The sequence below is a fragment of the Thermothelomyces heterothallicus genome, assembly GCF_042370625.1.
Source record: "Thermothelomyces heterothallicus CBS 202.75 unplaced genomic scaffold P884_scaffold_23, whole genome shotgun sequence".
NCBI classification, from domain to species: domain Eukaryota; kingdom Fungi; phylum Ascomycota; class Sordariomycetes; order Sordariales; family Chaetomiaceae; genus Thermothelomyces; species Thermothelomyces heterothallicus.
In genome coordinates, this window is record NW_027192584.1 from 465,976 (window position 1) to 491,514 (window position 25,539).

Genomic DNA, 25,539 nt, shown 5'->3' on the forward strand with positions numbered 1-25,539 from the left:
TTTCTTCTTTGCTGGGATCACGGAACGGATAGAGGATCAGAGCGAGGTAACGAGACACGACGGCTTGAATCGCCTGTTCGCGGCTGGTCAGTTAGGCGAGCAATAGCCCCGACTGAATGGCCTTGTTTAGTCGGTCGGCTGGAGAGGAGCACAGACAAGACGTACAGACAGATGCGCAGCGGGTGAATTGGCTAGAAGCACGGTGATGTGATAGTTGTCGAGGACAGGTATGTACACTTTTTGGGATGTTGACGCCAAGATCGCCAGACCCAGAGCGTGGCGCGTTCTGGATGGTCTCAGGGGTTGTACATAGAGGGTTAGGGTTGTTAAGGGCCCGCTGGGCTGTTGCTCGGATTGTTGAACAACGATGTCAACTCGGCTTATTAGACAACTCTTCTTTGCCTAGAGCAGCTTTAAACTCACTAGCAGCCAATACATCCCTCGTTTCCTAAGCTAATGATACAGTAAGCGAAACGTCGAATCGAACCCCCAAGGCCACGGTTGGGCTGGGCGGGGAACGAAAAGAGAGAAAAAAAAATACATTACATTACAAGAGGTTGGTATCAAGAAATGAATACAAGCAGCGAACCGCTGGACGAGTTGCTTTATAAAGAGACACCCAAGGGGAGGCGGGGGGTCCGGATGGCTGAGCTGGTTAAGAGCAACCGGCCCGGGAATTGTACAAGGAGAAACTACGAGGAACCGTCTAGGAACCCCCCTTCGGGAGATCATTCAATCCACGTCATCGTCATCTTCTCCATTCTCACCTTTCCAAGCCCCCATCTCCGCAACCGGCACCCGCCCCCTCAACCACCGAAGCGTCGCCTCCGTTCCGCGCTCCAGCACATTCCACCTGGGCACGCGGAACCGGTTCCCGCTCACGTCCAGCCTCTCCAACCCGCCGCTCCCGCCCAGCAACCCGATCCGCGGATTCAGGTGCGCAATATCGTTGTTAGACGCATCTACCACCTTCAAGCCTCGGATCGTCTCCGGATCCAAATCCACGAGGTGGTTGTTGGACGCGAGAAGCACCGTCAGGTTGGGAAACGCGTCGCGCAGCTGAGTGCCCTGCGGCAGCGCGGCGAGGCGGTTGAACGAGACGTCGAGCTTCTGCAGCTGAGGGGCGCGCAGGTGGCTTGTCAACGGGATGAGGCCGGTGATGTGATTGTGGGTGAGGTTGAGTTCCTTGAGAGCGGGGAGGTCGAGGGACTCATTGCCGCTGGCGCCGCCGAGGTAGGTTTCGCCGACGAGCTGATTGTGGGCGAGCGAGAGCGCAGTGAGGGTTGCGGCAAAGAAAGTGAGGGACTCGGGGAAGCTAGTGAAGAGGTTGTGGTGGAGCTGGATCTCGGAGACCTTGTGGGTTGCGGCCAGCTTGGAGCAGATGACTGGGTGGAGGGAGGAGGACTCGGTGTTGGACCTGTCGAGGACGCCGCCGGACTTGACCGGCCACGTGGCCGTCTGAGAGCGCGATCGGGCCGGGGAAGCCGGGGCCGACGTTGGCGGAGTGGCAAAGTGGTCCAGGTCGGAGCGGCTGTCGTCATCTTCATGGACGTGGTTGTCGGCAGCCGTATTGATGACCGAATCGTCGGCGGTAAAATACTCGTCCTGACTGTTAGTCGCCGGCCTATCCTGATGTTCCACTGCCTCCGGCTCCAACCGCTGCGCGAGAATCGACTTCATCTCCTCAGTGCTAATGGTACTAAATTTCTTTTCACGAAGAGGATTGCCGCTCAACCGGAGGTTGGAGAGGTTCTCCATTCGTCCAACCTCGGGCGGAACGACGCGGATGTCGTTGCTCGAAAAATCCACAGACCTCAGCTGCTCCAGCTTCGTGAATCCTTCCGGGATGGCATTGATGCTGTTTTCGTCAGCCGCGAGGGTGACGAGGCTGGTCCAAGTGCTGACATCAGGCAGCGCCTGCAGCCGGTTCATCGAGATGCAGAGTTGGTGAAGGGCGGGCATCCTGACGCTTCTTCCCCACGAGCACAAGTGGGCCAACTGGTTCGAAGAGACGTCCAGCGCCTGAAGCGTCGGCATAGCATCGACAGCGTCTTTGATCAGCGTACCACTGAGCTGGTTCTTGCGGGCAATCAGCTCTCTCAACGGCAGGCCAGCCAAAACATCAAAAGGCAACTCTTCGAAGCCGTTTTCGCTAAGATTGAGGATCCGGAGACGGGAGAGGTTGCCAAACTCGGCGGGTAAGGATGAGAGATTGTTGCCGTGGAGGTCGAGTATCTCGAGGTTGACGAGTTTGGAGAAGCATGGATCAAGCGGACCATACAGAAGGTTACCTCCGAGCTTGAGGTCCTTGAGTGAGGTTACTTGGCAAATCACCTCAAGGCAGCTGTTTGACAGTCGATTCAAGGACTACGGCAAAGGGTCAGCACCACATATTAGGCAGAACAGACAACAAAAAAGCTCCGTACCAGGTTGAGGGATGTCAGGAAGGAAAGGCGCCTCAGGCCCATCGGTAGGTTGACCAGAATGTTTCCATGCAAGTCGAGAGTTTCCAATCCGGCAAAGATGTTCCCTTGGCTGTCCTCGTCCTCGGCAAGTTCCTGCGGGTCGACGTCAGGAAACACCGAGTCGCTGATCATTTCTAGCTCATTGTCGGCGGCAACGAAGCGGGTAAGGTCAACACTTTCGGCCCAGGCACTGCCAGACTGGCCGATGGACTCGAGGTTGTACATATTGAGCACTTCGGCCGGGATCTCCTTCAAGCCCATCGCGGCGATGTTGAGCCGGCCGCTTGTCCTTGCAGTCTCGAGTCGGCTGCGCAGTACCTTGGCATGCGATTTATCATCGCGGTTTTGGTTGAACGGATCGTTAGAGAGGCCAAAGTCAAGGCTGGCATCCGCCGGCACAAACGCGGGTTCCTCGGAGCCGGCCGCGGTGCCCGCGGCGTTCTGTTGAGAGGCGGCCTTCTTCGCGGCCCTTGCCTTCGCAATTTGCTCACGCAAAGCTGCCGAGGTTTTCTTGTATGACTGGCCGGGCTCCGTCGAGTCCGCAGTGATAGCTGTGCTTCCTGACGCAACCGACGCGCTGGAAAGGTTGCTGCTGCCTTCCCCCGACGTTGCAGATGAGCCCCGCGAGGCCAGGGACGCCTTCCTGGTTGTCTCCGGCCTGGCCTGTGCCGAGGCTGCTGGTTTCTTGACGAGGCCGTTGACAGAATGCCGTTTGTTGAGCGGTCGGGGCGCCAGTGTTTTCGAGGCAGACTTGGGCGCTGGGAGCTCAGGCCCCGTTTTCCCCGGGCTAGGGGTTCTCGCGCGAGGGGCCACAGTGGCGTTAGATGGGCCCATCCCGTACAGCGATGTTCGTCCTTGCCTGACCGACGTAGTCTTTGCCGAAGACATCTGGAGAGACTGAACACTACGTCGGCTGCGAAGGGGGATGCCTTGGACGGGCGAAAGCGGGTTATCGGAGGTGGCAAGCTGGGAACGGAAGCCGGATATAGACTCATCCAGGCCGGAACTGGAACCGGGTCTACTGGCACTCCTTGGCTGCCCACCGGATCCATCTGACTGAGGGTTCGACTCTGAACGAGGCCCCTGACTTTCGAGGGGAGAGGTCGGCCCCGTGGCGGCAGCGTCGTAGAATGATGCCGCGCCTCTCCCTTTGACGGAGGGCGACGATGGTAAGCGGGAGAGAGTTTCCACGGTTCTTTCCACCAAGGACGGCCGCAGCTTGGAGGGAGATTCCGAGCTCGTTCCCCCATTCGCATCCTCCTCAGCGATTATGGTCGAAGATGCACCCAACCCAGGCTCTTCCTCTGGCATGGTCCCTGCGGAAATCCATTGCTGTGAGGATTGGCGGCGGAGCGATCCAGTGGTCGCCGAGCTTGACCGGACGGCGTGGCCGACGGTGTATGTTCCTCCTCTTTCCTGTCCTATTGTGTTCGGCCCCGGCCTGAGGTCCCGCGCGTTGCCAGCCGGGACCTGATTGACGCCCGCCCTGCTATGAGGCGACGATACGGCACGCAGGGGCGCAGTGCTCGGCTGAGAGCGGTTTGTAGGGACTGCAGTCGCGGTGGGCGCGGGGGCTAGCTGGTCGCGAGAAGGGGTAGTTCGGAGCTTTGGGTTTCGCAGGTGCCCCGTCCCGTTGGCGCTGTTCAGGCTCTCGCGTGACGGAGAGGTCCGAATCGAGTTCGTTCGTGGAACAGGGAGTTTGGATGTTTGGACGGGGATCTTTGACGGCCGGGGAGTGCCGCTGGGCCTGTTTGGGCGCGTCTCCTCCATGCTTATAATTCCGCAGCTTCCCGTCCCTGTTTCGTCGTTCGATATTCGGCCGATGGTTTCCTCAGGAGACAAGGTAACAAAGGTTTTAGCGGGACACTGGACAACTCCTTGCGCGCCAGTCCCAAACAGCCTACCAGGCGAATCTGAAATGGCTAGTTGTTTGGGACCACATGCGACAGCCAAGATTGTGCGGTAATACTCTGTGTGTCAAGAAGAAAAAGAAGAAGAGGAAAATGAAGACTAAAGCGAGGAATGAGCGGAAGTGCCCTGGCTTGACAGAGAGAGTTAGCTTAGCCCCGGCCCTGCCGTAACCAAATTGCAGTGGAGGGCAGGTACCTGCACTGCCCCCAATATCCGTTAATTGCAGATCGGCCGCAACCTCGCTGGGCTTGGCAGAGAAGCTCGCTAAAGGAGCATGGGTCCAAGCTCGACGCGCTTAGTTCCCGCTAGCGCGTCCCAGGGCTGCGGTTGCTGTCCTGCCTGCAGCTTCATCCTGACACCTGCTCCCCCTTCTTCCGCAACCTGATTGGCGTCAACCTGAACCCTCGCAAACAGCATACGCGCATTTCTGTTCATCCAATGAAATCTTCAAAAACAATCGACACTGTGCCTTCATAGCATATACGTAGTACGGGTTACTGCGTGTGTATGGTGCATTCAGAGGTCTGGCAACTAAGAATGGTTCCGAGGTTTTCTTTTTAAAAAAGCAACACAGGTGGGGGGGGGCCCAATGATTCCAGCACTACGGAATAACTTTGGCCGCTGTGATCAACATGCTGCCCCTGGACGTTTCTGGGCGCGGCCAACTCGACGCATCGAATTAATACAAGTGGAGTTTCGGTGTACGGATTACACTATGTATGTATGTATGTACAGTGTAACGGCGTGCTAAGGTAGTAGTACTCTATACATTCTGAATGCGGAAAAGAAAGTGAATGAAGGCAAAGAGGTATGCGCTCTCTACTCAGTTCCTATGACTTATTCCCCAGTTCTTTCCCAAGTAGGAGCTGAGGTGCCGGAACCGGCCTCTGCCCCACCAAACGGACCTCGCCCGGCTTGCCGAGACCCACTCTGGCCGGCCATTCAACCCGGCCACGAACCCGGCCGGCGTCCAGCGGCGGCGGCCGGGGGCCATAACTGAGACAGGAATACGGGTCCGACCAAGAGTGTGCGTTTCAACTTGTGTACCATACAATGCGCCTCCCGAATGCGGGACATAATCCATCCACTGCCGACACGACTGCAGCATGGGCAAGTGGCATGCAAGGAGATGGAGGCCCCAGCATAACTGGGCTGACACATCGATCAGCACATTTCACTGATTCCCACTTAGCGTACATATATGTCGAGAAGAATCCTGAGTCCCTCAAGCGGTCGGTCGGTCCTTGTGGCCTGTGGCAAATAATTGAACCATGACCGGCCCTCTTTTGAAGCCAGGATGTATAAACGAAGAAACCATACCCATGACCGTTTACTCTATCAGTTAATTAGCTGCCTGTTCCACCCACAGTTGCCCATTCTTCTAGCTTTAGCCTCCTTTGTAAAGAATATTGTATATAGGACCCAAATCAAGGGTTCCTCATCATTACATTACCGCCAGCACCAGGAGGTGCAGCCGCAAAGACTGATGCTGTCGTGAGAACCGCAGCAACCGCCCAAGCTAGACGCAAGGGGAACTGATCCATGAAGTCAGCGAGGACGCTGTTGCCATTGCTGACCTTAGCTACGGCTGGCGTAGGAGCGGCGTCCGGCCAACTAACAACCTCGAAACCGACACCGGTGAGCACCCGTCATCCCACTGTCTCCTCCTTGTCCGCACACAGTACTGATAACCGTCCCAGCCAGACCTCGCTCGCCGCAGCAGTGATGTTCTAATCCTCGCCGCCCGCTTCGAGGTCGAAACGGAGCGGCGTATCATAACCGTGACCATGGTTCAAGGCAGCGATGCCAGCGAAGAGGATCAGCCAGTGCCGACACAGAACGGCAACAGCGACGATGAGCAAGACGGTAAAGAGGATGGTGCGCAGCCCACCGAGGTCCGGAGCTCTACCGTGAACGCTCCCACCAGCATAGACCGTTTCCCCAGCGATATCGACATTCCCAGCACCACTACCACTAAGCCCCCTATCAACAACAGCCAAGATGAGCAGGGAAACCACGGGACGGGCCTCTCCGCCGGCGCGGCAGCAGGCATCACAGCCGCGGCAGTTGCGTCCGCCGCTCTGATCACCGCTGCTACTTTTTTCCTATGGCGGCGGCGCCAAGGCGGAATCCGCGGTGCCGTCATCACGGCTGACTATCCGCGCGGTCTGGAGGATGTGCAGGGCCAAGGACCGAACCTGCCGGTCGTTCCTCCACCGGCAGAGAGCGGCGGTGGTATTGGCGGGCAAATAGGATATGACGCAGCCGAGGGACGTTACTATCCGCCCCCCTGGCTGGAGGAGCATGATCTCGGGGAGGGACGGGAAAGTAGCGCAGTCACCGGTTCAGGTGGCAGCAGAAGAGAGATTGGGCAATCCGGATTTAGGATACCACCGGCAGGGACGATGCCCGGCGACCCGGGGTTTGACATACCAGGGGAGTACCCGCCGCAGCAGTCCCAGCAATACCAGGGGCACCAGCAGTCTCGGTCAGGGGGAGATCTGGGAGAGGCACGACCCGTGAGCGCATTGACGACGTGCTCTTCGCCGGGTACGGTCCTGCCCGTATCTCCAATGACGCCCTACCGGCCAGAGAGTAGTGTCTTCCTGACGCCGGGACAGTACCCGCAATCGCGATCGCAAATCTCGTCGTATTACCCCGACCAGAGCATCCCTGATCTTCCAACATTCTTGATCCCCGGGGGAAATAAAGCGCGCGCCGTGAGCTTCTCCAGCGTTGCGCATGTGGGAGGAGGGCCGCGCGTGCCCGAGTTGGTTGCTTCGCCACCGCCGCCGCCGCCGCCTCAGGTGACCTCGGTGATGATTGTTATCGAAGAACATTCTCCGACACGGCACAGCCATGCTGACTGATCATAAAGAGCGATGTGTGTACATATCGAGCGGGGCGTTTGCCGTGCCAGAGGTCAAGAGTGTCGATACAAATTAAGGATAATGAATCCACTGCGATCCGTGCTATATCCTGCTCCATCACAGAACCGAAACCCGTAGCCTAGCTCAGATGTCCCAGTTGACGTCGAAAAGGCCAGCAATCCACGTCTCCGACTCGCTCGGCTGAAAGAATGACATGCCTATTCCCTCCGCGCTGTTGTTGAGAAAGGCATCTGTCATTGTGGTTGCGCTCGGGCCCGGATTGCGTTGGGCCGGAGCTACCTCTGGTGCCCAGTTGGTCTTCATTGTCCGGACTAGTTTGGCGAACTTGGAGAACGGGTCTTCTTCCACGGTCGGCCCGGTTTCAAGCTGTAGCTGTGCCGAAACTTCATCGAACCTTATCCCCAGCTGGTCTAGCACGGCAAGCAAGTCGATCCTGTTCCTCACCGCCTCACGATTCCATCCGGGCTCGTTGAGGGTCGAGATCTTGGAAAGCGTGAGAAGACAGTGGGCCATGCTCCACCAGTACGTGAATGTCATGCCGATGTAGACGTAGCTGGGAATAGAAAAGTGCCTATCGAACCAGCCCTGGATAGCACTGATGCACCCCTCTATTGCTTCGTAACGTTGCATTTCGGACGTGATCCCGCTAAGGCCCGCTTTTGGCTTGTTCATGGCCACATCGTGGATCGCTAGTTCGGCGTAGAAAATGTGACAGAGGATGGTGTCTTGGCATGGTTAGTCAGAAGAGCAAACAAGTTTTATCTTTTTCTTTGCTCATATCGGAGGAAGAGAGGGGTGGGGGAAGGGCATACCGTTCTGTTGCAAGTGAGGTGGAAGTTGAGCCTTGATAGCTTGAAGCTGTGTCCGAAGCGAAGACAAGACGTAGCTTGGCGGAATGCCATCCGGGGACTGGGAAATATTGCGTGCCAAGCGTTCGACTATGAGCTGAACCTTGACCTGGGCCACCAGTAAATCGTCGCCCTGCCATTCTCTCTGCTCGGAGAGCTCCTGAAGGCACTCGTCCATGTGGGAAGTCCAGGTCAGCGCTTCCAGCCGCTTTATCGTGTATGCCACCCTACATCCATGTCAGCTGATCAATTCGTATGGAAAAGGGAACTCTTCACCAACTGAGAAGTGAGGAGAAAGCATGCGAGCACCGCTCGCCGCTCTTCGAGGGTCTTGTCTCGTGGAGACGAGTGATGGGTCGGCGCTCTTAAGAGAGCCGAGATAAGAGTCTCGTATGGACCCTTGTTGAGGCCCAGGTCGTAAATCAGAGACTTTGCGAGAGACGCCAGGACGGAAAGTTTTGGCTTATCTCCCTTCAGGTGATAATGGGTCCTGAGTTGTGAAGGGGTTAGCACTGCCCGCCGTATCCTGGTCCACGAAGGATCGGTTCTTACCAGCCCAACATAGCAAGGAGCCCAAGTAGGAGATCCATGCTCTTTTCATGGTCAACGACTACCCTCTGAGCGACGAACCTCTCGATCGCTTCAGTCATGACGAGCCGCCGATCCACGTTCCTGCAGGTGACGGTCATGATGCTGAACCACAGGAACGGATGCGATTCCCTGAGTTTTTCAGAGGTCAAGGTCGCAGGCAGGTGCACGAATGGCAGAAATATGAGCATGTACTTGCGGAATGTCATGAGGCGCTCGGCCGCCTCAGTGGCGTTTGGCTGATAGACACAGGATGGCATGGACGGGGACTCTGCCGAGGCGGCCGGGGGGGCGGGAGCTTGGGGTCCCACGACGTCCCCAGGGAGAGAGCTTCGGCATGATGGTCCTGCATCAACTTTCCCTGGGCCACGGTCTGGCCGTGTAAGTGGCAGACCAGGGGCAGGGGTGGGATGGGAGGAACCCTGCTCCGACTGGCTGGTGGTGGTTGAGTGGGTGCTCAAGGTTGGCGTACTCGTGCCGATGTTTGTCCCTGTGTTGCTCAGAGATGGCGTCTTGACCGCTGGGGCGGCCTGATGACGGAGCAGCGTGACAAGGTCCTCGATCTTGGCCTCAAGCTGGGCAGTGCGTGACATATGGGCCCGCTTGCCATTGCGTTTCCTGACCGTAACTGAGGGGACACATTCCTTCCTCAGCCGGTAGCATCTATCTTTTGTCAGCGCAGTCTCAATGACGGCTATCAGGGGCACGCCAGAGCTTGTTCGGATGAGGATGGGCACGGCCCGGATGACAGCCGGAAGCGGATTTCGGATCCGAGCCGGAGCCGGGCCATATAGTTCACGTCTTGGCGGGACTGGGACAGGATAGGCAGCATGGAGACTGCAGCCCGGCAGATTCAACCGAAACGCTAAACCAAACTGGAAGAAGCCCCCAATGCCGTGTTTACTTGCTGGGGAACGGAATTGGAATGGGAGGATGGGCAATCCTGGGCAAATGTCATGCTGGGTACACCAGATTCATACCTTTCACAACCGGCCCCATTCGACCGGTATATACACCTGCATTTTGCACGAGCACAGTTTGTACATGCTCTCCCGTAAGGCGCTGGGGTGCCATTCGATGCTCCACTGCCGTCTGGATTCATCCTTCTCCCTTTCAAGAGGAGCAACGAGAAGACGGAGAAAGTGTGTCGGGGTTAGGGTTGCCTGCGCGCTGACGATTCGAGCAGGAGTGACGCAGAAACCAGCACGCTGGTCAGGCGCACGCCCGACGGCGGTGGGATGCAGCCCGCAGGGCCAAAGTATGCGTCGAAGGCGAGCGGTGTGGGGAACGGCAGTTGATGGTCCTTGAGGGCGGGCGGCTGCCGAATTGATCTTCGTCTCTCAAAAAAGTTGAAGGGCAGAACTTGCGCGGAAATCGGCCAAGGATGGTGCGTCCGAAATCCGCGTAAGTTGACTCCGAAACTGCCTCGGATCTCAGGTTGGCCAGGCACCACGCCCTTGTAAAGAGGGTTAGGGTCTACCTATAGTGCCAAATACGACATAGCCTCACTGTCGATGATCACAAGCACTGAGAATTAGCAGCAACAGAATGAGTGCTCCTGTCTTAGCCAAAAGTGTAGAATTGCGGACATTCTAACCACGATTGTTCCGTAATTTAATTGCAGCCTCCCAATACAACAACATCTGGTTGGGGCAACGGCTATTAGCTCCAATTGCGTGTACTGCAGTACAAGAAGAAAGAAGGGACGAAAACAGCCGCAGCCTCTGTTTGATGGAGACTCTGTTTAGAACCGAAGAGCTTAAAGTCTACGGCATGAGCCGATCAGACCGAGAGGAATGTAAACAGTGGTCGAAGAGTCATTTGGATTCTGAATTCACGTCCCAGTGACTAATCAATCCCCAAAGCTGAGCATCCCCAGGCCGGCAATGCTCAGACGCCCCCAGCAGGTCCCAGTCACCGCCACAACGACAAAGGCGTCCCCGAGAGAGGCACCAGGTGCAATAACCGTGATATGCCTGTAGATAGGTCTTATTATAGAACAGGAAATCCTATCATACTTTTGACACCACGCTAGTGCTTAGGGGTGCACCCTCTACGACTCTCATTGGACTCGTACAGGACTTGGGTTCAAGCTACAGATTGTGCTTATTAAGAAACGAGTTGTAACAGTCACTACGACCGGTACACGAGCCTGTGCCGACTTCATTTTACAGACCTATTGCTCAGTGGTAAAAGCTATTCCGTTCACATGTTTAACTATCTCTTCGAAGCCATTGACATGTGAAAATCCAGCTAGCATACTATATACACATAGTTTCGAGTGGCGGCGTGCTCCATCCTTTGTCGTTCGTCCTGCTTGTACAGGAATTGAGGGTGGGATGATACTTAATAGGCTGGGTAAGTAAGTTGGCCAGACGACCGCTTAACGAATGCTCCCAACGCTAACATCAAAATACCGGACTTGCTATGATTCCCAGACGAACGCAGCTACCTGTGAACTTCTTCTCCATGTCGCAGCGGAAGTGCCACGGTCATAGTGAAAAAAATTGGTAGCGTCTCTTTGAGTAGCGTGTCATCCTTAGTGCAGGGGCCATGCTAATCTTCTCTGTATCGTTTCAAATTGACCAAATGCCCCGAAGGGCGAGGAAAGAAAGAAAAAGAAGATTAGGAAGATCTCGGGAGAGAAGAGGATCTTATATACTGCTAGCTAGGTGGCCAATGCACGACTGCACCCTGCGCGGCTCAAAGCCACAATTGAACCTGAATGGACAGATAAAGCGCCACTTAATGTGGCTGTGCCTTCGGCTGTCATTGGAGCGTGTGGGGTCATGAGGAACTCCAGCCTTGTTGACGTCTAACGAATCAAACGTGCCCATCTTGAGCTCCCAGCAGCGCCTTGGCTCGTCTCGTTCGACCACGACCCGGGCCTTGCAGGTGGGCAAGTGTGACATAGTCTTCCCACAACAACCACTGTTCCAAAAGGAACAGTCCATCATGACGCGAATATCGCTTGCCCTCATTTTTCTCGCCGTTCTGACAACGCTTGCCAGTGCAAGTAAGTTCGAAGTCGCCATCCTTACGACCCATCGCAGAACCTCGATTTCGAATTTCACTCCACCGATCCTCTCACGGCAGGGCCTGACTGACACACTTCTTAACCCAGCGGTCCCCTCCTTCTGCAAGTGCACTTGCTTCCAGAACAGCACCATCATCCCGCTCGGCCCTCAACACGATAACAACAACAACAACGACAACCAACAACCGGCCCCTGCCGCGCCATTAAGCCCAACCAACCCCGACGGAGACGAAGACGTCGACGGCACCAAACCAGGCCAAAGAGGAACCCGAACCTCCCTCTTCCACCTCCTCTCTCCGCGTTCCTCCTCAACATCATGCAAGCAATGCAACCGGGCCTTCTGCCTCAAGTACAACCTCCCGATCTGCAAGGATGCTGAAGAAAAGGACATCAAGACGAGCTGTTTCCAGCGTGACAGTCCAAAGGACAGAGTCATCGTGTGGGGCTTCATCGTGGGCACAACCGGGCTGCTGGGGTGGGCAGCACTGCGGCGAGTGATTGACTCGGCGCGGGAGAGGGGGCAGCAAGGCGGCTTACGGGGCATGAGCGGAAGAGCGGGGAGGCACGGGAGTCTTGGAGGGATGGCGAATGGCGGGCGGGGCGATAATGGGGGGGGCCTCAGGACTGGCGCCGTGGACAACAGAGCGGCGTATGACCCCTTCGAGGACGGGCATGATGAAGGTGTGACCCGCGGGCCGGGTTAGGTGGAAATTGTGTTAGTCTTGCTTTTTCTGCCCATTCCATTTAAGCGATGCTCAAATTTAGGTTATTCGTCACTTGCTAGGTCGACCACAAGGATCACTCGTCCATGGAGAACGAAGACAATCTGCACGAAAATGGATCCATCGATCTCATCGGGGCATTCTATTATACTTTTTTAGAAGAAGCTCGTAACCCCGTTGATCCATAGACCTGTTAGAAGAAGGATATAATGATTTTGATTTTGCTCAGCCCTGGCATGCTTTCATCCGTCACCCAGTCCACCATTTTTTTTTGTTTTGACTCCAACCTCTGACGGCCTGTTCCTCTTTTTAAGCGAGACGAAGGGAATGGATAAGACTTAATCCTCCTCAAGAGGTGTCGTCTTTGGGGAGCCCTTGATGGCGCCTGCGGTTACCTTTCTGCGTTCCCTGACAGCAGCCGCGAGATCCTCGAGAACCTCAACAGTTGTCTCCCAGTTGATGCACGCGTCAGTGATGCTCACACCCTTCTTCAGTCCCGAAGGGCCCTCGGGCGGCACCTTCTGGTTGCCTTCATTGATGTTGGACTCAATCATGACACCAATGATGGCAGTCTCGCCTTCACGGAGCTGGTCGGCGACGGCCTTGGCCACCTTGGGCTGGTTCCTGTGGTCCTTGTTCGAGTTTCCTACTCACATTAGCAAGCCAGCCACAATCGCTTGGTGCTCACCGATACTCACCATGGGAGCAGTCAACCATGATGGCCAACTTCTGGCCCTTCTTGATCAACGTCTCTTTCGCGGCCTGGATACTGGCCTTGTCGTAGTTGGTGCCCTTCGAGCCTCCTCTCAAGATGACGAAACCGTGCTCATTACCCTTTGTCCGGGTAATAGCTGCCAGACCCTGCTTGGTGACGCCCATGAAGTGATGCTTCGCCGCTGCAGCGCCAATAGCGTCAATGGCAACGCCGAGGCTGCCGTCGGTCCCGTTCTTGAAGCCAACCGGGAAAGACAGGCCAGAAGCCAGCTCACGGTGCAGTTGGCTTTCGGTGGTCCGGGCGCCGATGGCACCAACAGAGATGAAGTCGGCCAAGAACTGAGGAGAGATAGTGTCCAGCATCTCGCTGGCGATGGGCATGCCAGACGAGGTGAGGTCGCGGAAGAGCTGTCTGGAGACGCGAAGGCCCTTGTTAATCTTGAAAGTCTCATCAATATCGGGATCGTTGATCAGGCCCTTCCAGCCGACTGTCGTCCGCGGCTTTTCGAGGTAGGCGCGCATGATGATCACGAGATCCTCCGAAAGCTTCTCAGAGAGCGCCTTCAACCTAGCGGCATACTCAAGGGCAGTGGCGGGGTCGTGAATGGAGCAAGGTCCGACGATGACCAGCAGGCGGTCATTCCGACCCATGATGACACCAACGGCATCCTTCCTTCCCTTGACCACCGTCTGGAGAGCCGCTTCAGTCATAGGGATTTCGGAGATGAGCAGGGCGGGCGGAATGAGGGGATCCTGGCCCAGCACTTCGCAATGAGTGTCAGCGGAAGTCATAGTTGATCAAGTTATGGAATGAATGTTTTCTGTGATTCATTGAGACAAAAAGTTGCAGGCAAGCAAACCGGCTCAGAGTAACTCAACCGCCTTCGTGCTCGTTCATGGGGGCAGTCGTGGAGCTTGAGAGGGCAATTGGCCCGAAAGAACAGTACCTCTCATGTCATCGGCCTGAAGGGGCGCCATGTCGACTCCGGGCATCGTAAAGAATTGTCTCGAGGAGATCGGACGGATAATGTCTTTGGACGAAAAAGGGAGGAATGCAGCACGCGCCCGCGAGATTCCAGGTGAAGTTCGTAGGAGGGATTGGAGCTTCACGCAGTTAAGAGGAGCTCCGCGGAGACAGGGAGGTCTAGCCAGCTTAAACGCGATGGAGATTTTATTGTAAAGGTACTAGGATAGGATTCAGCGAGAGAAACCACCAAGGGAATAAGCTGCGGGCTGGATTGAGGGGTGGGAGGGTAGAGGTAAGTAAAAAATGGAGAGCGGAAATCTGTTTAAGTGACTCAGAGTGCTCCAGTCCAGTGGTTCACGGGGGAGGTCGGTCCGGGCGCGAAGGCAAGAACGGGAGACCAAAACAGAAATCTAGAAAAAAAAAAAAAACCCCTGGCAGGGGCTATGGGAGACAAGAAGCAAACATTTTCAAGGCCGTAGAGGAAAGAACTTGGCATGAGTATGCCTGATGGAAGCATTGGAATGGTCAAACAGGTAGCTGGCATGCTATTCACTTCCAGGTCTGCATATGGCCGAACACGGAGCGACATTGATTTGGATTTCGGCCTAAATTTCCACACTAGGCTCAAGGCACAAGCTCGTGAGCAGTGTCAGAAGATCAAATGATCAAATGCCCTGTCTCAATCAAAATGTTGCATTGGAAAGTGGGGGAGGGGTCTTTTTTGGCGCCTCTGTTCTTTCTGCCCCCTTCACCGCCTTCCGCCTATTTACAACACTCGTGATTGGACGGTCCCAAAGCATGCCGCCTCACCCACGACTCCGATTGAGCAGCTGGTTTGAGGATGAAACAAGATCCTCGGTTCTGTTCTCCTCCATTGCGAGATTGGTCATGTTGTAATCCTTTGCTATGTCTGACATTTAAATCTATGCTTTGTGGTGTTGCCTGAACGATTAACAAATTGTTATTTGATGGTTACGGTGCATAACAGCGCCCAAACATTCTGTTTGCTCAAGAAGGTGGCTGGTCAACGGAGACCTTCCCTTTAGTCAGCGGAAGCTACGACAGACAAGGACCGGCCTCCTCGTCCCCGCGACCCACCAGGCCGGCTCCGGTTCCAGGCGGCCGCGATGCGGCAGAGGGACAGAGCGATTCAATTGTAGGACTGGATACGCGAGGTCTGACAGGCTCTTGTCTCTCCTTACTCCGCTAGCCGACAATTTGGTGCCGGTTTGGTTCTTTCGTTACACATTATCATCAACAGCCAATAGGTGCCGTCGCTGGCCTGGAACTTGCCCTCCGCTATTGAGGGGATCTTGCAGCCTGGCATCCCGCTGCTCTTCAAGATGGTTGTTGCGGCTCAGTTTCCCGATCAACACCGCAAAAGGTCCAGAGAAGAGGATGAGGACACTCCTTCGACCTATCCGGTCGGATTCACGGAACACAGAAGCGTAAGGAAATCCCTCCGTAACACGCTACGTCTGTCGTGCCCCTCGTTATCCAAGCCTGGGGGGCATCCGCTACGCACGAGGAATTGCTCTTGCTTCGGCGTCTCGTGCCGGCCACGGGGCTTGACAGAAAACGCGATCTGACAAGCGTTGCAGAAACGCCTCCAGTCCCTCCCGCTTAGGACGTCTCCGAACTCGAAACAATGGTTCGATCGACCGAGCTTCCGGCAGCCGAACGCTTTCGCCGCCACGAGCAATGTTCAAATCATCACACCGGAGGAGCCGATAGAGGAGCACATGTGGGCAGATGAACCTGAACTGGTTCCGGCCGTACCACAACTTGACAACGACCTGGACATGATGGACATGGCAGATCCAGTCGCGGGCCGTGACCAGACAGGCCTCGAGGGTCAGATTCGCGATGGACAGGTTTCATCTCGGGCGGATCGAGACGCACCCAGCGTGACTGGCCGCATACCGACGCCGATCCACTGCAGTTTTGCCGCGCAAGTCCGGGGCAACAACTGGAACGGCGGAAACGCCGGCCATGGCGATATCCTTCCGGCAACGCGCGAAGAGCAGAGTGCAGCATCCTTAGACAATAGTCAGCTGGTGGACATATCTACCCAGAAGTATACCTCGGCAACGGCCGCACAGGCCGTGGCAGACTGGAGCGTGGTCCAGAACCGGCGACTCCCGTCGCCCATCAGCGAGTGCGGGGCAGAAGACAGCCAAGGGAGTGCAAGGATGGCGCTGGATTCGCCATCTTCTCACGGTGACAGCTTGAGCCGCGTTACGCATGAGCACCCCTTGGTGGCCGAGCTCCCGCCCCGCGGAAGCTCCGCAATGTCAGCGCGGTCGGGACGGGAAGGCACCCCCGCGGTCGACAGTCACGGTGGCAATGCCATGGATATCGAGTCTTCGGTCACACCATCACCGCTGAAGAAGGGACACACCAGGTCCAAGCACACGCTGAACTCGTGGACGGCATTGCAACCCGGCATGACGCGGACGTTCAGCATAGGGTACCGAGCGGACTGCGAACGGTGCCGGAACAAGGTGCCAGGCCACTTTAACCATATCATCATCTCTTAGGAGGGCTACGACGGGCAGCATATGAGTATGATCGAGCCGGCGGCTTGCAGAATCAAGAAGCCGGCACAAGCAGGCCCTGTGTCGGCTTGCTAATGCGTGTGATACGAAAGGTAGTTTCTGATACTGCAGGGCGCGGACAGTTTTGCACGGCGTTTTTGGTCACGTACGGGAACGATAGGTGCTTGAGGTCGTCACTCACTAATAGCTTAGCGTGGGAAAGTTCTTTTCTTCTTTTCTTTTCTTTTTTTTTCTTTTCTTTTTTTTTTTTTTCTTTGGTGACAGCGCGGATTGCGCGGATTGGTCGACTGGTCATGTCTCTATTCACGTCATGGACATTATGGTGCGCTTGGTTTTGGGACTGGAGCCACTGGGAAGGGAGCGAGCGGATTCAGGGAATAATTGGTCATACAAGTAGTTGAATGAGTCGATTCCGTTAGCCATGCAACCTTGCTCTTGCCGTTTGTACGGAGCATACCACTCAGATTTGGGCTTGGAAGCTTTTAAGGAGAGAGGTGCCTGACGTGTGGGCAATGGCTATCGAAGAGAAAGAGCATTGTACATGTAATGATTTCCTTTGGGTCGAATCTAGCGTGAATGGTAGCACAGCTGGGAAGCTTCACTTTCCGATTTCAACTACGTACGTATACATGCACAGATTCCGCGCCAGATGAATGCACGCCCAGTATCCCCTACTACACTATGATACAGTTCACGCCCCCTCGCTCTCCTTCTCCTTTGGTACGGGGTTCTTCGCCAGGCCTTGGCCAGCAAACCCAAAGATCGGTGCCGACAGCGTATGCGCTGTCTGGGCGGTCGCATGACGTAGGAAAGGCGGTATACCATGCTCAGCTTACCAGCCCTGCGACAGGTAGGCAACTGGCTCACCAACCCCCGGTATTTTTTTCCTCTTCTTTTCTTCTGTTCCCATCATCGCCGCCCCCCTTGATACTCCCATCGCAGCTCACGGGCAAGGAAAAAAAAAAGAAGACGAATCACCAGAACCAACTCTTCTTCCTCTTGTCACCGGTAAGCTGCTCCCCATCCCTGGCAACCCCGGTCTCCCCCTCCTGAGTCCCGACCCGATCGAGCGGCCCGCCCGACCGCTGGTTCTCTCTCTCCTTGTCCAGCGCGGCCTGCGCCTTGGCCTTGAGGGCGGCCTGCTTGCTCTCGACGGCACGCACAATGTCGCTGTCGCGAACGCCATTCTCGTCATCCGGGCTGAGGGATTCGTAGCCGAGGCGGGGTGTCGAGGGGGGAGGGGATGATGAGGAAAGGGGTTCGTCGGCTTCTTCGCGCTTGAGGTTCGAGGTGAGCCAGGACCAGATGCCTGACGATTTCCGCTCTTGGTGCTGGTCTTGGTTCTCTTGGTCGGCGGGCAGGGCGCCGTCCTTTGGTGGCCAAGACACCCTCTCGGTTACGCTGCCGGGTTGCGGGAGTATCGTTGTGGTGGATTGGGGTGATGTTTGTGCAGGTGATGATGATGATGATGAGGAGGAGGAGAAGGAGGAGGGGTTGACCGTGGCATCGGCAGGCTCCGGTGTGCTGAGGACGCTCAAGTCGGAGAAGAAGGACGTCTTGCGGCCCGACTGGCGCTCGCGCTCGAGCTGCTCCTCGACAAGCTTGATCTGCTCCTCGGTTGCTTTGCCCGTCATGTAGGCGATGCGGGCGGCCTCGAGACTGTCGGCCTCCAGCTTCTTTTGCCTTTCAATCCACTCGGCATTACGCCTCTTGTTGAACGTCAACATGTCGACAGCGGTGTAGGCGGTCGCGAGGCCGGCAATGACTGGTTCAAGCGATCAGTTACACGGGCGCGGGTGGCAAGGGAGCGCGTCCCCCGGGGAAAAAGGGGGAGGGGGGAAAGAGGAGCCGATTACCTGTGAAGCCGATCAACCCCGCAACCGTGATCTTGTGGGCCGAGTCAAACACCCGACTGCTCGCGGCGATGAAGCGGTCGAGCCTCGACGTCTGCGCCGCCTTGGCCCTCAGGTGTGCTGCCCGTAACCGGGCGACCTTTTGCTCTGGTGTCTCATGAATTGGCCCGCCCTTGCCGCCGGCGCCGGCGCCAGGAGCAATGTTTCCAGATCCCGACTTTGGAGGCGCAAACCGCGGTGGTGGCGCGGCGGCCTTAGAGCTCGCATGCAGCGTAGTAGCCGTAAATCGCGTTGCGTCTGAGACGCTGCGCGGGGCAGCGGATAGCCGCACCGTCGGCTTCATCTTTCACTTCTCGAAAATGGCCAGCCCCGGGGGAAAAGGTTGCGCCCTCGAGGATTCCGGATGCCAACGAGACGGCAGGATGCGGGTGCGAGTCGGAGCTGTGCCGAGCTTTTCCACCCCCCGAGATTTGAGAGCTCGGGTCGTTCAACCTCTGATCATCCAATGCCAAGCCAAAGTTTTTGACCAAAGCTTCGGGTTCGGCAGGAGCTTGCAGGTGCGCAAGCCACATTGCACAAACGCCCATTGCCGAGAAGTGTGGCTGGTGCTGAGAGCGATTGGACCCCACCCGCTTGCTTCCTCCGGGGCCCGCCCGTCTCGGACGGAAATTTTGGCTGGAGCTTTCGCTTGGCTCGCGGGTCGCGCGGTGCGAGAGCAAAAGACAAACCTCACAACGCGCCGCCAATTAATTCGAGTGTTTGTCGTCTGCAACATCCAGACATGCGTCGTTTACCGAGGTTACCGACACCCGCCTCGGCGGGTCTCGTCCCGACGTCGACGTCAGCCGGCCCCCTCCGTGCGTGTGCGCCGGCGGCGACCATCTCGTCGAAGACGCCGGCTCCCACCATTACGACACAGAACAGGCAATCCCGCCGCTACCTCTCGACGACTCCCGTCCGGCTTCAGGCCCAGAACGCGACCGAGGCTTCCATCGAAGCGGTTGAGGGATTCAGCGAAGACTACCTTCCCTCCTACCGGCCCCGGATTAGAACGCAGCTAGTCTACCCGCGCGGTGTATCCATCGCCCAGCCGGTCGAGGACGTCTCGGATCCGTCCTACACACCCGCCGAGTCGGCTGCAGGTCTTGAAGAGGTCGGCGGCGTCGCCGACTGGTGGGATGACCCGACGCACTGGGGCACCGAGGGCGGCGTGGCGCAGTATGTGCAGTCGGTCGTCGGGCAGTTCGGCCCCGCCGAAAAGGTCACCGACCCGGCGGTGCTCGAGGTGCTGGCCAAGCGGGCGATCGTGGAGGCGCTCGTTGTGGCGCGGTTCGCGGGCGCCGAGAAGAGGAAGGCGGTCGACCGGCTCTTTGCGCACGCCAGCGGGACGGACCGGCTGGGCAAGATTGTTAGGGCCGAGGTGGTCGCCAAAGAGGACGGGACGGCGACGCTGAAGGAGGCTGCCGACTGGACGCGGGTGTGGGACGTGCTCAAGTCGGCGGTGAAAAAGGCGCGGCAGCAGCAGCAGCAGCCCGAGCAGAACAAGGCGGAGGGGGAGACGGCCGAGGCCGCGGAGGCTGAGTCTCAGGAGACTGCGGTGGCACAAACCGAGGCCAAGGAAGCAGCTCCTGCTCCGCAGCTGACACCCAAGATGGCCAAGAGCCTAATGGGAACCTGGAACAAGGACTGGAAGAAGGCCGAGTTGAGGGACCCAGTGGTTAAGTTTTATGTCAGTACATGATACCTGAGGGTGTCCCCCCTTCTTTCTTTTTCTTTCAATTGTCGCGTTACTGACACCGTCGCAGGCTGTCAAGCGTATCCAGCAACTGACGGGACACCGGATTCCCGACGGCAAGCTCGTTAGCATCCGCACCATCGACAGCCTCGTGAAGCAGCTCATCGAACCGCCCAAGCCGAAGAAGCTCGCCGAGCTCGTCGAGCAGGAGGCCCTGTTCAAGGGCCTTCCAAACGTCCGTGTGTTCCCCAGGAGGGTGACGCCGATCGACAGGGAGCAGATGGTGGGTCGCTGGAAGATTATCGTCAAGGAGCTCGAGGACCGCGGTCTGCCCGTCACTGGCACGGGCGACTATGGTCCGCCGATCGAGAAGAGGTGGATCGAGGGGCGGGTGTAGAGCGGTGGTCGCCGAGGACTCTTGTGTATGATACGATACCTTGGGCTGTGCTCATCCTGTGTATCATGTATAATGTAGACAACTTGTTGTGTGCTTGTGGGCAATGGGTTTCCCATTTAGTTCGGTGAAGATCAATGAGATTGTTTGGTTGCTTTGCTTCGTTTACGTGATGATTGCCAGCAGAAGAGTGTCTAGCGGTGTTCCTGTTCCAGGGCGGTCTTGATTGTTGGGCTAGGTATCCGTATCCGTCGTCGGATTGTCAGGGTTCAATGTGGAGGATGCTTTTGCTTCGGCTCGAGGGCGAGGGTTGGCGCTGCAATCCAAACGTGCCGCGCAGCGAGAGCAAAAGGGAAAGCAACTAACTAATTCATTTAGCATCGACCTCAGACCTTAGCAACGCTGATTGCTGCAAACAAGTCAGGCAGCCTCAACTTGTCCTTCGCGACCAAAAAAAAAAAAAACCAAAAAAAAAAAAAAAAAAAAAAAAAGCTTTCCCCGAATTTGAGAGGAGTTTACTTGCGCCACAACAAGTGGGAAAATAGACGAAAAGAAAAGGGGTCGAAGCGCTAACACGGCTAAAGAGCTTCAGATAATGTGCACACCTGAAAGCGTTGCTGCTCTGCTTCGCAGCTCAAATGGGGGGGTGGCCGAGCGCACAGAGCAGTTGAAAGAAGTCCTTTTTGGGCTTCAAAAGGAGGCTGATAATAGTGACCGGGCTGCCGTGGTCGAGGCTCTTGCCGACGGTGCCAGAGATCGTGAGTTCAGCAACATGCCCTCACCACAAACGAAGGTGATAATAATCGTTACGCATGCTAAGATGCTCTATAACTTCTCCTCTAGCATCCTGGAGGTTGCCTCTCGGAGAGTCAGGGCTTCTCGGCTTTGTCCTCTCCTCCGTGCCCGTCAAGGAACCCCGACATCCCCTGAACAAGCATGCCCTCCGCTTGGTTGGCAATGCTTGTGCAGACTGCGGTAAGTGTCAACATCCAAGCCGGCCGTTGTTCTCTGTTCAATTCACTGACACAGTCCCAGACGAGAATCGAGCACGCGTTGTCAGCTCTGGAGCGCTCCGCACCTTCATTATGTACATCATCGAGGATCCGAGCAAGGATGACCTTCTCCCGTTCGCCACCGCAGCAGCATTGAACTTGTGTCTGGACTACAGTAAGACGCAGCGCCGCTATTCTGGAATTCTGCCATGTCACTGACGGCCTGATCCTAGCACCCGCACAGCAGCACGCTTCCGAGGCCGGTCTGAGCCGGGTCCTTGTCGACCTGGTCTCGGGAGATCGAGGGTCATCCGACTCGTGCCGGTCGTCTCTCAGCCGTATCATGACCATCCTAGAGTTGCTCTGCAACCAGGGTATCTAGACTTCACTCTACTTCTTGAGTCACGGACGATCATGTCGCCTAACCAGAAGCTCATCAGATGCCGAGCCCAAAACCGCCAACCCGAACACGCCCGCACTGCTCCTTAGACTCGCGGCTAGCGAGCGATACGATGCCGACTTGGAGTCCTTCATGGAGATTTGCACGCCTGCCCTGGCCTATCTGACCTTCCAGGATTTCCAACGAGTTCTTTTGCAGAACGGAGGGATTGAGCTGCTGCAGCTTGCCTTCTACCAGTTGTACACACGCTTCGACACGACCGAGGCCGCCTCTGATACCGCCGATCAGCTCAAGCAGGTTGGAGACGCCTTTCTGACAGTCTTCGCCGACATATCTTCGCTACCGGAATTTTCTAGCACCTACCCGCTCGACAGCAAAGCCGTCCAGACCTTGGTCGACTGGCTGAGCTTGTCAACGCCGCTCTTCTGCCTCCAGACAGCAGCTTGCCTCTCCCTCGGCAACCTCAGCCGCTCTGATGAGTCGAGCATCAGCCTCGTCCCAAGGGTCCGAAGATCGCTGGTTGAAATTGTTTCTCGCGCGACGCCTCCCGCTCTTTCATCTTGCCCTACCCCAGAGACCCCCCGGCCTCCTCTGCAGCTTACCCACGCGGCCCTGAGCTTCCTCAAGAACCTTGCCATTCCCCAGGTCAACAAACCCGTCCTGGGTGCCGCCCTGCTTGACCCGGGAAACCCCTTCCTCCCGCGACTGTGGACCTCGACTCGCACCCAGCCCCAGCTCCAGTTCGCTGCCGTGTCCCTGACCCGCCTCCTCCTGGCCAACTGCCCCGTCAACATCCGCCACATTTGCGCGCCCACCACAGCCAGCGACACCCGAGATATCAGCAGCAGCAGCAGCAGCAAGAGTGACAACAACGGCAGTAAGAGCAACCTCGCCTTGCTCACCACGACCGCCGCCTCCGCCGACGAGGATTCGATCAAGATCGAAGCCGCCCGCGCGGCCAGCCAGGTCTGCCGCGCCCTCCACTCCGTCCCGGTGACCGACGTCCTCGACCCGTCCTGGACGTGGCCTGCCTCGACAGACCCGACCCGGGCGACCACAGACGAAGAACCCGCTCCCGCCGACGCCGACGCCGACGCCGACGACGCGCTCCGCGCCCGCTTCTACGCCGCCCACGGCCCCGCCAGCATCGCCCCGTCCCTGCACCACCTCCTCACCCACCCGCGCTTCCTGGCCCTCCGCTCGGAAGCCGTCTTCGTCCTGGCGCTCATGAGCCGCTCGCCCGAGGGCGCGCGGGCGGCGCTGCAGGTCCTGCGGCACAACACCGCGCAGACCGCCGGCGGCGGGGCGGGTTGGCAGGCCGTCGCCCGGGCCATCACCGGTTCCGACTCGGAAGAGTTGGCGGCTGCCCTGAAGGGTTCTTCGACGGCATCTCTGCGGGTCGAAGAGGCGGGGGCGGATGGGAAGAATGAGGGTGGGGAGCAAGGTAAGGAAGGTGAGGAGGGAGGCGGAGAGGTGACTGTTGAGAAGCTCAGCCTGGAGCCGCAGCTGGTCGATGTCCAGGGCCACAAACAGCAGCAACCTGCCCGGGTGGCTCAGATGGACCGCGAGAACGCAATGGTGCTCGTCGCCGAACTGCTGAGGCGGTTTCCCGAGGCACTGTCGAGCCTGCGGAAGCCGCTGGAAGGTCTCCTGAGGAAGGGCGGCGAGTTGGTGGCGAAGGACCGAGGAGAACAGGAACAGCAGTGATATATATGTAGGAGCGAGCTTTCCTTTAGGCAGACATTCAAGTACATTCATCGAAGCATCGGCGGATTAACCCGGTTGATTCAAAGTCCCCAGCATCAAGCGCGGCTTGGCCGTCAGTCATGCTTTTTCCTGTCCATTCAGTTGCGATGCTCTAGCAAACCCCTATGATGCGTGTAAACTTTCTGAATCCTGTCCCGACGCAAGTCTCCGAAGATACACGGTCATAGCAGAAGGAATCTATGTTCCTCGCCCGGGTTATCAGGAAAAGCAGAAAGCGAGACCAGACCAAACCAGCCAAACGAACACCGGGAACCGTCCTATCCGTCGCCACAAACCCAACAGAGAACCGTCTATTTCTTGGCGGCCTCGGCCTCGGCCTTCTCCCGCGCACGCTTCTCCCGGACACCAACCAGGCGGGCGTCCGACCTCGCCTTCCGGAGAGCCTTGTAGGCACCACCCTCGACGCCCGAGGGCAGCTCGCTCTTGGGGATCTCGGTGAAGCCGGGAGCAAGGGGCTGCTCGACGCCGAAAACGTCGCGTATATGCTGTGTGGTCTCGGCGGTCTGCTGGTCCTTGGGGGTATCGGCCTTCTTGGGCTTGTTGGACTTGCGAGGGAAAATGATAAGGCGGGCCTTGTACTGCTTCAGGCGCTCAACGTTGATGGCGAGGCTCTCCTCCGAGAGGTTCTGGCGGCGGGGATCGACGGCGATACCGATGGTGCGGGCATAGTGCTTGGGAATGCCAGCAGCCTATTTCCAAGTCAGAAATCCCATCGCACAAACTCATCCCACAGCGCCACTCCTCCCCCCCCCCCCCCCCCCCCCCCCCAAAAAAAAAAAAAAAAAGCGTCTCTTCGTACCTTGAGCTCAGCCAGCGTGAAGCCACGGCCGAGACGTGTCCGACGGTTGTACTTGATGGTACTGCGAATCGCTATTAGACTCTTCCGTTCCACCCACGGCTGTATGATCGGAGCAAAACTAACGGGCATCGGACAATCGGGCGGAGCTTGTCGACAGGGCGGGGAGCAAGCGCGGCAGCCTTAGCACGGCGCGCCAGACGGCGGGTGACCTTCTTGCCGGGCTATTATCCATTACACGTCAGAACGGGGCTTCGTTCGGTTGCCGTGCGTCTTTCCAGTATCTAACGAACCTGGTCGAAGTGGCACCGCACACGCCGCTGCCAATGCTTGCGGAAGTCTGGAAACTGAGCGTCAGCGTCGTCCTTCTCCATGCGGAATACTCTTCGTCCTCGGGTCGCGCTCACGGTTGTTGGGAATCGTCTGGTTGTGCTTGATCGCCTGTACGCAAGAAATGCATCAGTAAACCGTCCAGACAATGGACAATAAGAGCGACCGCATTTGAAATCGCTCAAGCAACTCGTTACTCACCATTTTGCCGGTTGTGGATCAAGCCCTCGGTCCCTCTGGTTGTCGAAAAAATCGCCGGTCGTTGAAGCGGATGCAAATTGGAGGTCGCTTGCTTGGAGGAGCTACCAAAATTTTGGCAGGGCTTGGTAACCCTATGAAGGGCGGTGTGCGGATCCGATTCGACCAAAATCAGCCTTGGTGGGGCAGCAGCAGCACGCGGAGAATCGAAGCATCGTGACCGTCAATTGGCGGCCAGCTGCCACCACCTCCAGCAATACACATACAGCTTGAGAGTTGTTACAAGAATCGGCCGGGTCCTGAGACCTCCCGCGTAATTAGAGGCATTGGGCAGTGTTTTTTGCGTTCAGTTTCCCCGTTTCAATACTCGCGC

At 57.1% G+C, this 25,539-nt stretch overlaps 10 protein-coding genes across 10 annotated transcripts; 5 read left to right on the forward strand and 5 right to left on the reverse strand.

Moving 5' to 3' along the window:
• Window positions 1–427: 427 nt before the first annotated feature.
• P884DRAFT_229156 (uncharacterized protein) lies at window positions 428–4,507 on the reverse strand. Its single transcript, XM_069439745.1, has 2 exons — window positions 2,427–4,507; window positions 428–2,367 (listed from the first exon to the last, which is right to left on the reverse strand). The coding sequence occupies exons 1-2, from the start codon at window positions 4,233–4,235 to the stop codon at window positions 733–735; spliced, it is 3,444 nt and encodes a 1,147-aa protein (XP_069295262.1). The 5' UTR covers window positions 4,236–4,507; the 3' UTR covers window positions 428–732.
• Window positions 4,508–5,796: 1,289 nt separating this feature from the next.
• P884DRAFT_180155 (uncharacterized protein) lies at window positions 5,797–6,895 on the forward strand (the record flags this gene model as incomplete). The annotated part of the gene is made up of 2 exons (XM_069437334.1): window positions 5,797–5,844; window positions 6,077–6,895. Coding segments are annotated over 2 exons (867 nt in total), but the record flags the coding sequence as incomplete, so codon positions are not given.
• Window positions 6,896–7,390: 495 nt separating this feature from the next.
• On the reverse strand, window positions 7,391–9,296 carry P884DRAFT_207299 (uncharacterized protein; the record flags this gene model as incomplete). The annotated part of the gene is made up of 4 exons (XM_069438779.1): window positions 7,391–7,992; window positions 8,080–8,342; window positions 8,396–8,605; window positions 8,668–9,296. 4 exons carry the CDS (start codon window positions 9,294–9,296, stop codon window positions 7,391–7,393), a joined length of 1,704 nt encoding a protein of 567 aa, XP_069295264.1.
• Window positions 9,297–11,658: 2,362 nt separating this feature from the next.
• Window positions 11,659–12,240, forward strand: P884DRAFT_178527 (uncharacterized protein; the record flags this gene model as incomplete). The annotated part of the gene is made up of 2 exons (XM_069437328.1): window positions 11,659–11,719; window positions 11,828–12,240. Coding segments are annotated over 2 exons (474 nt in total), but the record flags the coding sequence as incomplete, so codon positions are not given.
• Window positions 12,241–12,800: 560 nt separating this feature from the next.
• P884DRAFT_271898 (uncharacterized protein) lies at window positions 12,801–13,968 on the reverse strand (the record flags this gene model as incomplete). Its single annotated transcript, XM_069442477.1, has 2 exons — window positions 12,801–13,108; window positions 13,161–13,968. The coding sequence occupies 2 exons, from the start codon at window positions 13,966–13,968 to the stop codon at window positions 12,801–12,803; spliced, it is 1,116 nt and encodes a 371-aa protein (XP_069295266.1).
• P884DRAFT_262981 (uncharacterized protein) lies at window positions 13,854–14,691 on the forward strand. The gene is made up of 2 exons (XM_069441715.1): window positions 13,854–13,940; window positions 14,124–14,691. Exon 2 carries the CDS (start codon window positions 14,153–14,155, stop codon window positions 14,354–14,356), a length of 204 nt encoding a protein of 67 aa, XP_069295267.1. The 5' UTR covers window positions 13,854–13,940; window positions 14,124–14,152; the 3' UTR covers window positions 14,357–14,691.
• Window positions 14,692–15,486: 795 nt separating this feature from the next.
• On the forward strand, window positions 15,487–16,683 carry P884DRAFT_271899 (uncharacterized protein; the record flags this gene model as incomplete). The annotated part of the gene is made up of 2 exons (XM_069442478.1): window positions 15,487–15,591; window positions 15,745–16,683. 2 exons carry the CDS (start codon window positions 15,487–15,489, stop codon window positions 16,681–16,683), a joined length of 1,044 nt encoding a protein of 347 aa, XP_069295268.1.
• A 992-nt stretch (window positions 16,684–17,675) lies between these two features.
• On the reverse strand, window positions 17,676–18,897 carry P884DRAFT_207409 (cytochrome oxidase c assembly-domain-containing protein; the record flags this gene model as incomplete). The annotated part of the gene is made up of 2 exons (XM_069438789.1): window positions 17,676–18,466; window positions 18,558–18,897. The coding sequence occupies 2 exons, from the start codon at window positions 18,895–18,897 to the stop codon at window positions 17,676–17,678; spliced, it is 1,131 nt and encodes a 376-aa protein (XP_069295269.1).
• Window positions 18,898–19,335: 438 nt separating this feature from the next.
• P884DRAFT_207163 (uncharacterized protein) lies at window positions 19,336–23,782 on the forward strand (the record flags this gene model as incomplete). Its single annotated transcript, XM_069438771.1, has 7 exons — window positions 19,336–20,283; window positions 20,360–20,680; window positions 21,195–21,441; window positions 21,527–21,658; window positions 21,713–21,850; window positions 22,116–22,372; window positions 22,463–23,782. The coding sequence occupies 7 exons, from the start codon at window positions 19,336–19,338 to the stop codon at window positions 23,780–23,782; spliced, it is 3,363 nt and encodes a 1,120-aa protein (XP_069295270.1).
• Window positions 23,783–23,894: 112 nt separating this feature from the next.
• On the reverse strand, window positions 23,895–25,248 carry P884DRAFT_331658 (60S ribosomal protein eL13). The gene is made up of 6 exons (XM_069445738.1): window positions 25,170–25,248; window positions 25,046–25,079; window positions 24,932–24,978; window positions 24,765–24,862; window positions 24,642–24,702; window positions 23,895–24,531 (listed from the first exon to the last, which is right to left on the reverse strand). The coding sequence occupies exons 1-6, from the start codon at window positions 25,170–25,172 to the stop codon at window positions 24,133–24,135; spliced, it is 642 nt and encodes a 213-aa protein (XP_069295271.1). The 5' UTR covers window positions 25,173–25,248; the 3' UTR covers window positions 23,895–24,132.
• Window positions 25,249–25,539: the final 291 nt, after the last annotated feature.

Coding starts and splice junctions, on each gene's coding strand:
- P884DRAFT_229156 (XM_069439745.1), bottom strand. CDS start 4,235: ATGGAGGAGACGCGCCCAAACAGGCCCAGCGGCACTCCCCGGCCGTCA. Junction 2,368..2,426: donor TCCTGACATCCCTCAACCTG/GTACGGAGCTTT, acceptor CCTTTGCCGTAG/TCCTTGAATCGACTGTCAAA.
- P884DRAFT_262981 (XM_069441715.1), top strand. CDS start 14,153: ATGTCGACTCCGGGCATCGTAAAGAATTGTCTCGAGGAGATCGGACGG.
- P884DRAFT_331658 (XM_069445738.1), bottom strand. Junction 24,979..25,045: donor CCAGACGATTCCCAACAACC/GTGAGCGCGACC, acceptor CTCAGTTTCCAG/ACTTCCGCAAGCATTGGCAG. Junction 24,703..24,764: donor CGCCCGATTGTCCGATGCCC/GTTAGTTTTGCT, acceptor AGCGATTCGCAG/TACCATCAAGTACAACCGTC.